This window comes from Sarcophilus harrisii, chromosome 2 (assembly GCF_902635505.1).
Source record: "Sarcophilus harrisii chromosome 2, mSarHar1.11, whole genome shotgun sequence".
Classification (NCBI taxonomy): Eukaryota; Metazoa; Chordata; class Mammalia; order Dasyuromorphia; family Dasyuridae; genus Sarcophilus; species Sarcophilus harrisii.
This window is the reverse complement of record NC_045427.1, coordinates 118,655,596-118,669,311: the sequence shown is the minus strand read 5'-3', so window position 1 is coordinate 118,669,311 and position 13,716 is coordinate 118,655,596. Positions and strand designations below refer to the sequence as shown.

The following is a 13,716-nucleotide window of genomic DNA, read 5'->3' as shown; positions in this document are numbered from 1 at the left end:
TAAAACCTTTACTTATTCCACTGACCCACAGTATGTTCTCAGTTTTCCAGATTATTAATCATTACTTAGACCTGGTCTAAACCCATCATTGTTAAGATCCTTTTAGCAGCTGGAAAAGTTCCACCTCAAGGATAGGACCCATTAAGTAGTCTTTAAATCCCAAAGATTTAAAAACAATTTAAAAAAAAAACTTCTACTGAAGAAACTTTTCTGAGTTTCTTCATACTCTTTTTTGACCCAATGGACCAAGTAAAACAGTGTCCTTTGCCTCTATGCCTTTCCTGCTATCTGAGCTAATTTTCATTTCATCCTTTCAATTTCCTTGCCATCTGTCCTGTCACCTGCCTCCAATCTACTTTCTAACTCTTCCTTTGGAAATTGAAACTAAATCAATACTATCTTTGCTACTGGAAAGGCAAGGGTGTTCTGGAGCCAGCTGAAAGGGCTTGAGAAAGTCAATTGTTAAATTTTCAACATGAGCATTTATACCTTAGAAATTAGCAAACATTGTAAATCAGAGTTTGATTTACTGTTTTGCTATTTCCAGATTTAGGAAAATATGGGCGAAACATTAATGCTACAAAATAAACTCAAAAGTCTGTCATGTATGCTTCTTTTTCTGTAGAGGTAGTTGCTAAACATTTACTATTATACCACTGTGGAAAGTTTATATCAAACAATTCCTTGTTTCCATTCAATATTCAACATGTCTGTACCTTCTCAAATCAAAATACCCTTCCCTAGCCACTATTTCTAAACACACACACACACTCACACACACACATATATATATATATATATATATATAAAGTACACATATACAGAGAGAGAGAAAGCATATATATGTGTGTGTGTTTGTGTGTGTGTATATATATTTATATACACACACATATGTATATATAGATATATAAAGTGTGTATGTATATTTTTGTTTCCCAAATATGGCGTAAATTCCTTCGAGATAGAAACTGTCTTCACTTTTGTATTTATATCTCTGGCATTTAGTATATGATAATTGCTTAATGAATGGGGTTTTTTCTATTTTTTCTATTGCACAGAAAATCAAAGGGGGAAAAGTGGATTTTCCACAAGGATGACATGAATATCTATAAGAAGCAAAGCAAGAACAACAAAAATCAACAACATCTGGAGGAAAAAATTAGAAAGAGGATAAGTGTTTTAAATGGAAGCCTTGGAAACCAGAATAGACCAAACAAATTAATAACTCCAAGCAAAAAAAAAAATATATGTTAAACTCAAAGATTCAAAACATTAAAAAATGAAAGATGTACTATCAAAAACTGCTTAGTTTTTCTCTGGTCTTACTAGAGTTAAAAACACAAAGATTAACAACCCGAAAAAGGTCAGGATTTACTCCTAACTCAAACAAGAAAAAAAACTTAATGTTACTTGTCAAGAGTGATAAGCTTTTTATCTACTCTTGGACATCAGCCTAGGAACACTTCCCTTCTCTGAATTCTGAATTAATCATTCCTGACTCCATCTCAGGTGAGTGCAAGTGTTCTTAACCTGGAGTCCAGGAACTTGGGTGGTTGGTTTTTTTTTAATATATTGTAATATCTGTATTTCAGTATAATTGATTTCCTTTGTAATGCCCTTATTTTGTTTTATTCACTTAAAAACATCCTGAGAAGAGACCTACAGGTTTCACTAGACTGCCAAAGGGGTCCATAACACAAAAAAATTAAGAAGCTCTGATCCAATCGCTCCCTTTCCTTTTACCTATGAGAAAACTGAGGTTTAGATATGATTCATTGGGCCCAATGTTACACTAATAACTAGCAGTCAAGCCAGAGGTTATAGGATCATAGATTTAAGCTTGAAGAAACCTTAAAGATCATAGAATCCAATCTCAACCATCCAGGACATTTTACAAATAAGAAAGCTGAAGTTGAAAAAGGCTAAATGACTTACCCTAGATCATTTAATTAGTAACTATCCAAGGCTGTCTATTCCAAACCAGGTCTTCCCCACTCAAAGTCAAACACCCACTACCCAGTACACCATGTTGCATCTTAGGTTCCCTAAGTGAACTTCATTATTTCCTTCCACCACTTCAAGCTTCTTTTGAATTGGAGGATAACAGAGTACATATAGTTACTAGGATAATGCATAGGATAGGTCCTTGGACATGAGAATGATTAAAAGTTTCTGAATAATTAAATGAAATCCACAGTGGAGAATGAGAGGGGAGTGAAAGAAGAGGTGTGTGTGTGTGTGTGTGTGTGTGTGTGTGTGTGTGTAAAAGACCTGTATGGAATTAGAGCTATACAGTATAACTGGAAGTGTAGGTATGTTAGTAGATTCCCAATGTAGAAATATTACAGCTGCATGTACGTGACCAACATATAAGCCTGAAAGGGGGAGGGTAGGAATGAGTAAGTGAGATGTCTGTGTAGATTTGGGCTAGGGTGTGTGTGTGTATGTGTGTGTGCGCGCGTGTGTGTTTTGCACGCACACCTGACATATGAAACCTTCCTAGACTTATCACAGCTTAAAATAGCTGTTAACATATCAGCCCCTCTCGGGCAATAACCGTGGTGGTGGCAGCAGCAGCGGCGCAGCGGCAGCAGAGGGGGCGGCAGCAGCCGCAGGAGGTGGAGGAGGAGGAGGAAGAGGAGGAGAGAGAGAGAGACATGGCTGTCTGGTTGGCTTTGCCTGCGCCCATCCCTGAGAGCTAAGACTTCTATCCTGGAACGAGGTAACAGATTGGGTGCGTTTCCCGCTCTTCTGGGTGCTGGGGCTTGGCATGGGGTAAACAGCTTGGGGACCATGGGAGAAAGGGGAAGGGGGGCATCTAGGAAAAGGGCTCGGAGGATGTTTTGTTCCTTTCACTCACTCTCCTCCCTCCCAGCGTCTGTGATGATGGCAGAGGTTGTGGGTCTGCCATGAACCTGTTACAACAGCAGCCGCCTAGGGAGGGGGAAAGGGTGGAGGAGCGGAAGAGACAGACTAAGAAACATCATCAAGACAAGCAGACACAGAGACAGAGAGAGATAGAGACAGACAGGGGAGAGGAGGACAGGCACAGACACACAGAGACAGAGACAGACAGAGAGCCAGAGAGAGTAGGAACCCCTTAGCCTGGCTTTATCCAGAGGTCAGAAATGAAGAGTGTTCAGGGATGGGGTTATGTGTCCAGGGGAGTTACACAATACTGCTTTTCTTGTCCTGACTCCCCAGATCCTTTCCATAGCCAGAAGCTCATCTTCCACCCACAGCCAGAAGCTCACCTTCCTCCCACAGCTAAAGGGAAAAGACTCATGGAGAGTGAGGTAGGGGGCCTTCAGGCCTTTGGAAGCTGAAATAGAGAGCCATTGTCCCAGTTGCTGGGTTTCATTTCCCATCCTTTCTAACTCGGTGGGAAAACAGTGATCTATCCCTACAGAACCTAAATTCCAGGACCCCTTCCTTACTTCTTGTTTCATAATCCCTCCACTTCATAGGAGTGTGGAAAGAGCTCTGTTTTTGAAGTCAGAGAAAGAACCTGAGTTTTGAATCCCAAATTCTGACACTGCTTACGTGACCTTGCACAAATATCTTATGCCTCAGTTTTTTTCCTCTGTAAAATGAGAGAATTGGCCTCAATAGTTTTTAAATATTTCATTATGTGCTCCTATGAATAACACATATAAATAAGAAAGGAATCTGCTTTTCTGACCCAACGGGTAAAGGAGTGCAGGGGACAGGAGAGATGATCTCTCAGCTCAGGGTGGCTCATAGTGGTAGGAAGAATGCTTCAGATGATAAGACTGACATTAGAGAAAGTAAGGCCTTCCCTTGCTGCTTTGAAAAACCAGCCTGTTGCTTAGGTCTGGATCCAGTTCCTTCCTGATCAAAGGAAGGGAAGGAGGGTCCAAGCTGGGAGAAGAAGATGTTCAGGGGCTCTGGCAGCCCTGCCTTTCTAACAATCAACAAGCATATATTAAGTGCCCAGATATGTGTCAGGCACTGAGATTACAAATGCAGAAATGAAACAATCCCTGTTCACAAGGAGAGAGACAGCTTGTGCACGTATGAATCTATTTGGAATCTATACAAAATAACCACAACCTTGTTTGGAAAGGGAAGCCACTAGCAGTTGGGGCGGATCAAGAAAGGCTTCATTATGAAGCCTGGACCAAATCTTGAGGGAAAATAAGGAATTCTCAGGGTAGAGGTAAGGAGGGAACGACAGACAATTTGAAGTAATCACCTATAGCCTAGTGGCCAAGCTTCTAATTGACATTCGTCTGCCAACTCCTCTTTCCAACCCACAGCTCATTCCTCTTCCCCTAAAGGCATAAAGCACAACATCATGCATTGAGATCAAGAGTGGCTCCTGCCAACTCACAGAGTCACAAAATCTCAGAGGCAGAAGAAGTCAGTCCAGCCCAAGCCACTTTAGCTTTCTCTGGTATGAGCTTCTAGAGAACGGTATCTTTCTTTGCTTTTCTTTGTATCCCCAATGCTTAGCACAATAGTAAGCATTTAATAAATTCTTGTTGACTGACTGCCTGATGGGAAGCATAGATTTAGACTCGTGTTCTCCCGCTCATTAGTCATGCAATTCTCCCAGATGTTGCCCACTGTCCTAACACAGAGAGGCATTCTGAGTTGTTGAAGTGTAAAAATTACAGTTAGTGGTTATAGTACATTGGAGTGAAAAGAGAGAGTCAGAGTAGGAGGCCCTGAAGCCAAAAAGACCTGGGTTCTGAAATCCTGCCTGAAACATTGACTGCATGACCCTGAGTCACTTAACCTTAGCCCAAAAGACTTTCTTCATGCAAGAGTTCCCTATGTGAATGAAATCATAGGTCCAGTCTTTATTATATGTGCAATGCTTTACATGCATTATCTCATTTGATCATCATAACAATCCCGTGAGGTAGATAGTCCAAATTATTATCCCTGTTTTACAGATGAGGAAAACTGAGGCTAGAGGCAACCAGGTTGTACAATGGTTACAATTCTGGGTCTGAAGTCAGGAAGATACTTGCTACTTCTGTAATCCTGGGCAAGTCACTTAAGTTCTGCCTCAGTTTCTTCAACTGTAAAGTGAGGATAATAATAGCACCTACCTCAAAGGGTTATTGTGGGGATCAAACCCTCCCTTCCTTTTAGAGAGGAAAATTCAGTTGTCTGTGGCCACACAGGTTCATAGAAGAACTGGAATCTCTTAAACATTGCTAAATATAATCAGGTATAATCATTATTATTATGCATTCTCCCTCCCCTTGCACCTTGCCCTGATATAAAGGTTCCCACCAGATTTAGGATATTTTTCCCTCCCCTGATTTGTGTTGGGGTTAAAGAGGGTAGGTTGTCTAAATGATGAATGATGCCAGACTGGCACAATCTGATCATCAGCCTCTCCCACTCATTAATTCATTCTACAAATCTTTATAGAGCTCTCTGCGATTCCCCAGATGGCTGTCCTACCCATATCCAAAGGGCTCCTAATTTTTCACCATTCCAAAGGCCCAATCATGCCTTCTCTGTTGTAGCCACAAAAGGCAAAAAAGGGTTAGGGGATCCCATCCCCTCAGGCAGAGACCACACATGCCTGACATATCCCATAACTCCAACTGCTGTATTCTTCCTACCATCCATCTCTGCATGTGTCCAACACCCTCCCCTGCATCCCCAACCCCCAGCCCCTCCCTCACACACAAACACACACAAACAAACACATTCCCCTAAGTTCCCTGCCTGTAGTCTGCCAGACAGAACCCATTGCTCACACGCTGGCAAGAGGCCCAGCACTGGGCACCTGCCACCAAGGCCCTGTAGGCGTGTGTGTGTTTGTCTGTGACTGATTGGGGTGGGAGGGAAACGGGAATCCGGCAGCCCAGCTGGGCAGTGCCATCTCCCGTAAACAAGGACATGTGATTCTCCCCATCGCCCTGCCCGGCAGAGCCAACGAAATGAGCTGGAGAAGGCTTTGTCGATTAAGGAAGGGAGAAAAGAAAGGAAAGCAGATCCCTGTGGTAAAGGCCACTTTCCCCATCTCTTTCTTGATCAGGTCCTCTCTAGGACACAGCACAGGTGGCAAGGAGAGAGAGAAGCTACTTCGGCTTTGCTCAGGTGTGTCCACAGCCCAGCAGCAGCAGCAGCAGCTAACCTGCCCACGGAGTAGGTGTTGTCACCGCTCCTTGGAATGTGTCCTGGCAACTGGCTCTGGGCTTCTATGACGTTCATGGCCCGATTCTCCCGGGGTGGCTCCCGGTCACCTGCCCGGACTGGGGGGCACTTGGAGGACACAGCCCCCGTTCAACATCCCCTCCTCAATGTCTTTGAATTGGAGAGGCTCCTCTTCACCGGCAAGACTGCCTGTAACCATGCAGATGAGGTCTGGCCAGGCCTCTACCTCGGAGACCAGTACGTACCTAGAAAGCTCACACCAGTGGGCTATATGTCGTGTGTGTGTGTGTGTGTGTGTGTGTGTGTGTGTATGTGTGTGTGTGTGTGTCTCAGGGTGGGAGGAAAGTGATTCTGAATTGTGCTGGTGACTTTTATTTTTGAATGGGTCATGGAAGGCAGGGGCAAAGTTGGCTATGCATCCCTGGGCCTCAGCTTTCTCGTTGGTGAAATGGAATGAGATGATTTCTAAGGTCCTTTACGATCCCGGATCCTAAGATTTTATGATCCTGGATTACTTGCCTAAGGTTCAGTTTCAATGATATCTTCCTTATTCTCCAAAAGGCTGGTACAACAGTCTAGGCTTGTAGGGTGGGGTAGCAGAACCAAGGTTAGGTAGACAAGAGTATAGTGCACAGGTGAATACAGTGAGGGACACTTTAAGAATAATATGTTTTAAATTCCCTTTTTTTCACAACAGAAAATCTTATTCTCCAAGGTTATAACTACCCATCTTTTGAAAAGTCAAGTCTATTAATTCATGGATTTATACCAAAGACCCAAATCATCCAGTGAACACTAGTGCAATTTTCAAACCTTGCACTTTGCCTAAGGCACAGAAATGTCTTGGCATTGGGAGGTATGGATGTGGAAGGGAAGGGAGAAAGGTGCAGGGGTGTGCTCTTTGGGAGAAGGTGAACAGAAGTGTAATATTAACGTAGCTCTCGTACCTGTGTGATCTAGTCTGTGAAATGAGCAGATCCCTTAAGTTCTAAATCTCTAACCCTAATCTATGAATTGGATTACTAAGAAAGTAATGAGAGAAATGGCAAAAAAAAAAAAAAAAAAAAAAAAATTAGATTTGTCCTGAAATGGGGATATAATTGCATTGGATCAGAGAGGACAGAGATATATCTAGAGCTGAATCTGGATGAGGGTCCAAAAGAAAAACAAATGGAATTGAATTCAGAGTCAGGGGAGACAGAGGCATGAGCAGAGATTAGAATTTGGGGAGTGTAGAGGGAAAATCTGAGTTGGCACTGAGAATGATTGGAATAGACAAGGAAAAGGAGGTCAAATGAGGGAAGCTGTGTCGTATAATGGAGAGAGCATTAACCTAGGAATCTGACCTAGGCCCTTGTCCCAATTTTACTGCTAACCAGTATGTGGTCTTAAGCCAGTCAGAGGATCAGACATATTGAGCCAGAACTTAGATCATTTAATCTAATCCCCTTATGTTACAGATCAAAGTTGCTGAGGTCAAAAAAAGTTGAGTGACTGGACCAAGGTCAAATGATAATAAGTCCCTTACAGCTCTAAATCTGACCTCTGAAGCTTACACAGTGAGAGAAGTAATAAGAGGATTTAAGCTCAGCTTGTCTGACTCCAAATCCAAAATGCTTTCCCCTCCAGCACTCAGGCTTCTCTGGTCCTCAATTTCTTTATCTCTAAAATAAGAGGGTTTCAAAGGCCACTTTCCAGCTTTAATATTATGTAATTATGCTTGAGTAACGAAGTGGAATTAGGGATAGAATAATAATCTTGGAGGAGAAGGAAACTTAATCCTCCTTCTTTTCCTTCCTCCCTCTTAACTTTATTTCCCTACAGGGACATAGCTGCCAACAGGCGAGAGCTGAGCCGGCTGGGCATCACTCATGTGCTCAATGCCTCCCACAGTAAGTGGCGGGGAACACCTGAGGCCTACGAAGGGCTGGGTATCAGATACCTGGGTGTGGAGGCCCATGATTCACCTGCCTTTGACATGAGCATCCACTTCCAGCCAGCCGCTGATTTCATCCACCGAGCACTGAGCCGGCCAGGAGGTAGGACAGGATGCTGAGGAGGGTCTGTTCTTATTCTTTCTTCCTGTTTACACACTTCTCCCCAGCCAACACGCATTTGTTCTTTCAGGGAAGATCCTGGTGCATTGTGCAGTAGGTGTGAGTCGCTCAGCCACCCTCGTCCTGGCCTACCTCATGCTCTACCACCAGCTCACCCTTGTGGAAGCCATTAAGACCGTCAAGGACCATCGAGGCATCATCCCCAACAGGGGCTTTCTGAGACAGCTCCTGGCCCTGGACCGCAGGCTGCGGCAGAGCCGGGAGGCATGAAGTGTTTGGGAAGGGGCCTGGTGAGTGGGTCCCCAGCTCCCAACTAGAGAGCTGGGGACTAGGAAAGCAAGAGGCCCAGATAAACCATGCTTCTCTCTGGGAGGGAGAGTGCTAGTGCTGAGCCCCAACTGGTTGTCCCCACTGGGGGCCATGATGAAGGAGTTTTGTGCTGGGTGAGCTTAGAAAAGGGTTGACTCCATCACAGGCAAGCCAGGTTAAGAAAAGACCAAAGGTGGGAGACCCAGATGAGTCAGAATTCCCTGGATTCCAATGCAGAATCTGCCCATGGCTCAAAAGTAAGTGGATAAGCCCCTTCTCTTCTCTGCCCAAGGTCTCATCTCCACTGTCTGATTTTAAAATGGGAAGAATGTCCTTGGATCGTAATCCACTCAGAGATGTAGAGAGGATGGGTAAAATGGTGTAATCAAAAGTGTGGGTAGCTCAGCTGAGATCAGAAGGAAACACACCTAGGCTTGTGTGTAGGTAATGTGGTTGTGTTGAGGTCTGACCCAGCATTCAAGGGTACCACTCACAGTTGTAAAATTGCAATAATGAACCAGTGGGGGTCTTGAGAAAGACACTCTCCACTAGATAAGTGGAAGAATAACAGGAAGAATAAAGATGGAGAACAAAAAATAGAGTCTCATTAGATCATTGTCTCCCTAGGAAGCAGAAAGAGAACTGAACTTCTCTCCTCAGGATCATAAATGATCATTACCCATGCCAAAACCATCTCTTGCTTTGGGTTGAGACATCAAGCCAACCAACTTCACTCCAGGGCAAAAAAACAAAACAAACAAACAAACGAACAAAAAACAATGGCATGTGATTTTAGAGGAGAAAGAGAAAATCTGATCTGTAACCATTTGGTGGCCAGGGCAGGGAACAAAAGGAACATAGGTTCAAGAGTGAAGGCCAGAACCAGTATGAAGCAATATTGTAAAACAGACAAAGATGTTTTTTCCTCAACTTTCCATTTCCCTGGGTGTCTAGCATTCTCATTCTTCTCTGGTCCCTTCCAATAACCAAGGAAGAATTATATAATGGAAAGAGACTACTTGGCTTAGTAGACAAAATAATAAATTCATTTGAATTCCCCTTCCTGCACTTGCTAACTGGGCAAGTCATCTAATCTCTCTGAAAATTCAGTTTTCTCATCTCTAAAATGGGGATAACAATGGTTGTGAAGATCAAGTGAGATGCTAGCTTTAAACTGAGTTGCAAACCTTAAGGCATCATTTGGGCAACCTGGAAACTTGTTCCAACTCTGCCACTTTTCATTATGTGACTGGTTTTATTATTTGCCTCTTCTGGACTTCCGTTCAGCAAAATGAGACAGCGAGACTAAATGATAACTGAAATTTACCTAGCGCTTTGAAGTTTGCAAAAGGCTTTATAGTATGATACGGTAATTCCCCAAAATTAATGGCATCTTAGACTCTATTGAGAAGTACAATGTCGGAGACTAGAAAGGCAATAACTCAGCCTATTTAGAGCATACTGGAAACACTGTATTCAGTTCTGGAGGCCACATTTTAGGAAAGATATTGCCAAGTAAGAGAGCATTCAGGGAAAAGCTATAATGATTGTTAAAGTGTTCAATATCAAAAGATCATTTGGAAGTAATGGGGGTATTTAGCCTAAAGAAGAGATAGTCTTCACATCTTTGAAGGGCTGTCATGTGGAAGAAGAATTAGATTTGTTCCTCTTGGTTCCATGATTGTAAATTACAAAGAAATCAATTTTATCTCAATGTAAAGGAAAACTTCCTCACAATTAAAGCTGTACAAAAGTGGAATGATAGTCTCATTATGTTGTCATGGAAAGCTCACTACATTTGGAGATGGAGAACCTTGAATCAAGTACTGATCCTCCTGTAAGTTTAATATTGAGCAAGTCTCTAGAAAATGAAGGGATTGAACTGAATAGTCTCCAAGGGGCCTTTGGAATTCCAAATGTGTGCTGAAGAACAAGAGTCAGAAGGCAGGGCCATGTGAGTTTGGGGGCAGCACACTCCCTTCTTTTAGAAATATCTGGGTCTCACAGTTATTTCCTGATCCAGAACAAAAGGGTATGGGGAGAAGGAAGAGAAGAAGATGGGCCTGAACAGTAGTTGCAGGATATTGGAGTACGGAAATGAGGAGAGAAGTCTTCCCCTTTTCCAGTGAGATTTGTCCTTGAGTGTCCTCAGGAACCTTATTCTTCCCCAACAATGTATGGTCATTAAAGGCTTCCTTTCCTCTTCCTCCCAGAATTCTCTAGGACTTGAAGTGTCCAGTCTCCCCAGGAAAAATCTTTTGTTTAAAGAAGTATTTTGCCTTCCTCTCCCCCAAGCCAAATTCACTTTTATTCTCCCATCTCAACTCCTTAGCAGGCACTTTAAAATTCTTGTTGATTGAAAGAATGAATGGGTGGATCCACAATCCCGGCTCATGCCAGGAGTAAGATAGCCTTGTTCTCAGATGGTTCCTTATCTATTAAGGTACCTTACTCTCTGCTAGCGGCCAAGACCCTGCCCCCAAAAGATTCTAGGACCCTGAAATCTTCTCCCCACCCTCAGACTCTACATTCTACATACTCTACATTCTACTCTCTCCCCAGAATATTCTCTCTTTACTTCCTACCACAAATCAGTCCAATATCACCCTAGTTATTTACTTCTGGAGAGGGGAATCTCATTCAAGTGTAAGACTGCTGCAAGAAGGTCTTAATTCATTTTGATATTTTGTAATCACTATACATCTTTTCATGTGCTAACAAAAATAATGTGAGATGATCCTGAAGATCCTTTCCAATTTCCAATCCTGGGGTAGCATGAACCTAAATCTCACACACAGCTAGAGCTACTTGACCAGCTCACTTATGCATTAACTGCCCCTGTTGGAAAGCTAACAGTTGCTAACCTGCAAGACACCTACCCTGGACAGTGTAATTTGTTCAATTACATCCAACTCTTTGTGATTCTGTGGACCATATTGTCCATGGAGACTTTTTGGCAAAGATACCAGAGTGGTTTGCCATTTCCTTCCCCAGTAGATTAAAGCAAATAGGGTTAAGTGATTTGTCCAGGATCATGTAACTAGTAAGTATTTGAGGCCATATTTGAACTCAGGTCTTCTTGACTCCAGATCCAGTACTCTAACCACTGAACCATCTAGCTGCCCAGTTTTCTCATCTGTAAAATAGAAATTAAAATAGTACTTACCTCACAAGGTTGTTATGAAGCTCAAATAAGATAATTTGTGTAAAGCGCTCTGGAAACTTTCAAGCAACACATACGCGACAGCCATTATTGGGCTTTTTGTTGTTGTTGTTTTGGTTTTTGTTTGTTTTGGGTTTTTGGTTTTGGTTTTGGTTTATTTTCATTTTTTTGTTTCTGAACTAGTCTCTACAATCCGGACTGGGCTGTCATTTACAGATACGGTCGCATGATGGTAGCAGAGGGCAAGAAAAGCCATTGCTAACACGCAGAAAGGCTGGGGTTGCATCTGTTCGGATGGTCTCCAAGCCCGGCCCCACTCGGTCCACGCTCCGCCCCGCAACCTTGCGGTCTGCGTTTGAGCTGAGCCAGACGTCCAGCCCACTCTGAAGCTCGTTCTCAACCATCCTAAGCAGAGACTCCTTCTTTTCTACTGTCCGAGGTTGGGCAAAGCTCACGCACACAGAGGGCACTGGAGACCCGCCACCCAATATAGATCGACAGCCTGCGGGCAAAAGTGGGTCCGGCCGGAGAAATCGCAGCACGTTGGGATTGAGTGGTACGGACATCGGTAATCCTACTCCGAGCACTACTCTTGCTCTCCCCCAGGCCCAAAGAGCCAATGGTAATCATTAATTCCATTTAGTTCAATAAACATTTGGTGGGTAAAGTACCAGGGCTAGTCTGGAAGGCTCATCTTCCTGAGTTCAAATCCAGCTTCTTTCTCCTTGTGTGTCACAAGATAAATCACTTGATCCTATTTGCCTCAGTGTTCTCGTTTGTAAGGTGAGGTGGAGAAGGAAATGGCAAACCACTCCCTTATCTTTGCCAAGAAAACCCTAAATGGGATCATGAAGAGTCCTACGCCATTGAACAATAGCAATAAACATTTAGAGAATACACACTCCCCTTATGGAGCTTAGTCAAGTATGAGTAATAGCTGACATTTAAACCTTTAAAATGAGCTTTTAAAACTTTTATTTCTTTTTTAGACAGAAAAGGAGAAATGAAAAGTTGAAGGGATGGAAGGAAGCAGGGGGAGAATGAGGCATTAATGCATTGTCCATGGAGTTGTGAACTACTTCGACCATTCCGTTGAGCAATTTAGAATTATCCCCAAAGGACTATGGAACCATGTGTACCCTTTGACCTAGCAATGTCACTACTGGGTCTGTATCCCAAAAGAGATTTTTTTTTTTTTAAAGGGAAGGAAAAGGACCTATATGTACAAAAATATTTATAGCAACTCTTTTTTGGTGCAACTGAGAGAATGCCATTTGCGGAATGTGAATGGTATGTAATTATGATGGAATAGTATTGTGTTAGAAGAAATGATGAACAGGATGCTTTCAGAAAAACCTGGAAAGTCTTATAAGCTAATGCGAAATCAAAGTACTGTATATAAAGTAACATTGCAAAATGATCAGTTGTGAATAGCTTAGGTATTCTCAGCAATACAATGATCCAAGACAAGTCTGAAGGACTTCCAAACAAAAATGCTATCCATTCCTAAAAAAAAGAACTAATGGTTTCAGAATGAAAATTGAAGTATACTTTTTTAAACTTTATTTTTATTGAGGGTTTTGGGGAGAATGGGGGTCTGTTTTCTTTCACAACATGACTATTATGGAAATGTTTTGCATGGCTACATATAATGTGTAATCTATATTGAATTGCTTGTCTTCTCAGTGGAGCATGGGATGGGGTGGGGAAGGAGAGAATTTGGAATTCAAAGTTTTAAAAAAAACAAATGATAAAAATTGTTTTTACATGCTCAGATGGTCTCCAAGCCATCTCCTGGGATAACTGAGAGAAATTTAAATATTAAATAAATTTTAAAACTTTGAATTGGGATTAGAGTCTTAGACTTAGAGGCACCTACCAGAATTGCTGTGAGAATCAAGAAAAATAATATGTAAGCCTGTATATTTTTATTTATTACTTACTATTTATTATTAGTTGAGCAACTTATGGAGCAGTGGATAGAGTACTGGGCCTGATTTCAAGAAGACTTGAATTCAAATATGGCCTCAGACTCTTACAAGC

At 42.4% G+C, this 13,716-nt stretch overlaps 1 protein-coding gene across 5 annotated transcripts; it reads left to right on the top strand.

Annotated features, from left to right (window-relative positions):
- The first annotated feature begins 2,597 nt into the window (after positions 1-2,597).
- Positions 2,598-12,468, top strand: DUSP26 (dual specificity phosphatase 26). Of its 5 annotated transcripts, none has more exons than XM_023494706.2 (4): positions 2,598-2,722; positions 6,026-6,381; positions 7,969-8,183; positions 8,272-10,269. In XM_023494706.2, exons 2-4 carry the CDS (start codon positions 6,161-6,163, stop codon positions 8,469-8,471), a joined length of 636 nt encoding a protein of 211 aa, XP_023350474.1. In that variant the 5' UTR covers positions 2,598-2,722; positions 6,026-6,160; the 3' UTR covers positions 8,472-10,269. The 5 variants fall into 5 exon arrangements, with proteins under 5 accessions (XP_023350474.1, XP_031806540.1, XP_031806541.1 ...); XM_031950680.1 differs by having other exon boundaries at positions 2,611-2,734; XM_031950681.1 differs by lacking the exon at positions 2,598-2,722 and adding an exon at positions 3,208-3,296.
- Positions 12,469-13,716: the final 1,248 nt, after the last annotated feature.

Excerpts from the sequence above, each read along its gene's own strand:
- DUSP26 (XM_012539957.2), top strand. The coding sequence starts at position 6,161 with ATGTGTCCTGGCAACTGGCTCTGGGCTTCTATGACGTTCATGGCCCGA. Across the intron at positions 6,382-7,968 it reads GGCCTCTACCTCGGAGACCA|GGACATAGCTGCCAACAGGC; the intron begins GTACGTACCTAG and ends ATTTCCCTACAG. Across the intron at positions 8,184-8,271 it reads AGCACTGAGCCGGCCAGGAG|GGAAGATCCTGGTGCATTGT; the intron begins GTAGGACAGGAT and ends TTGTTCTTTCAG.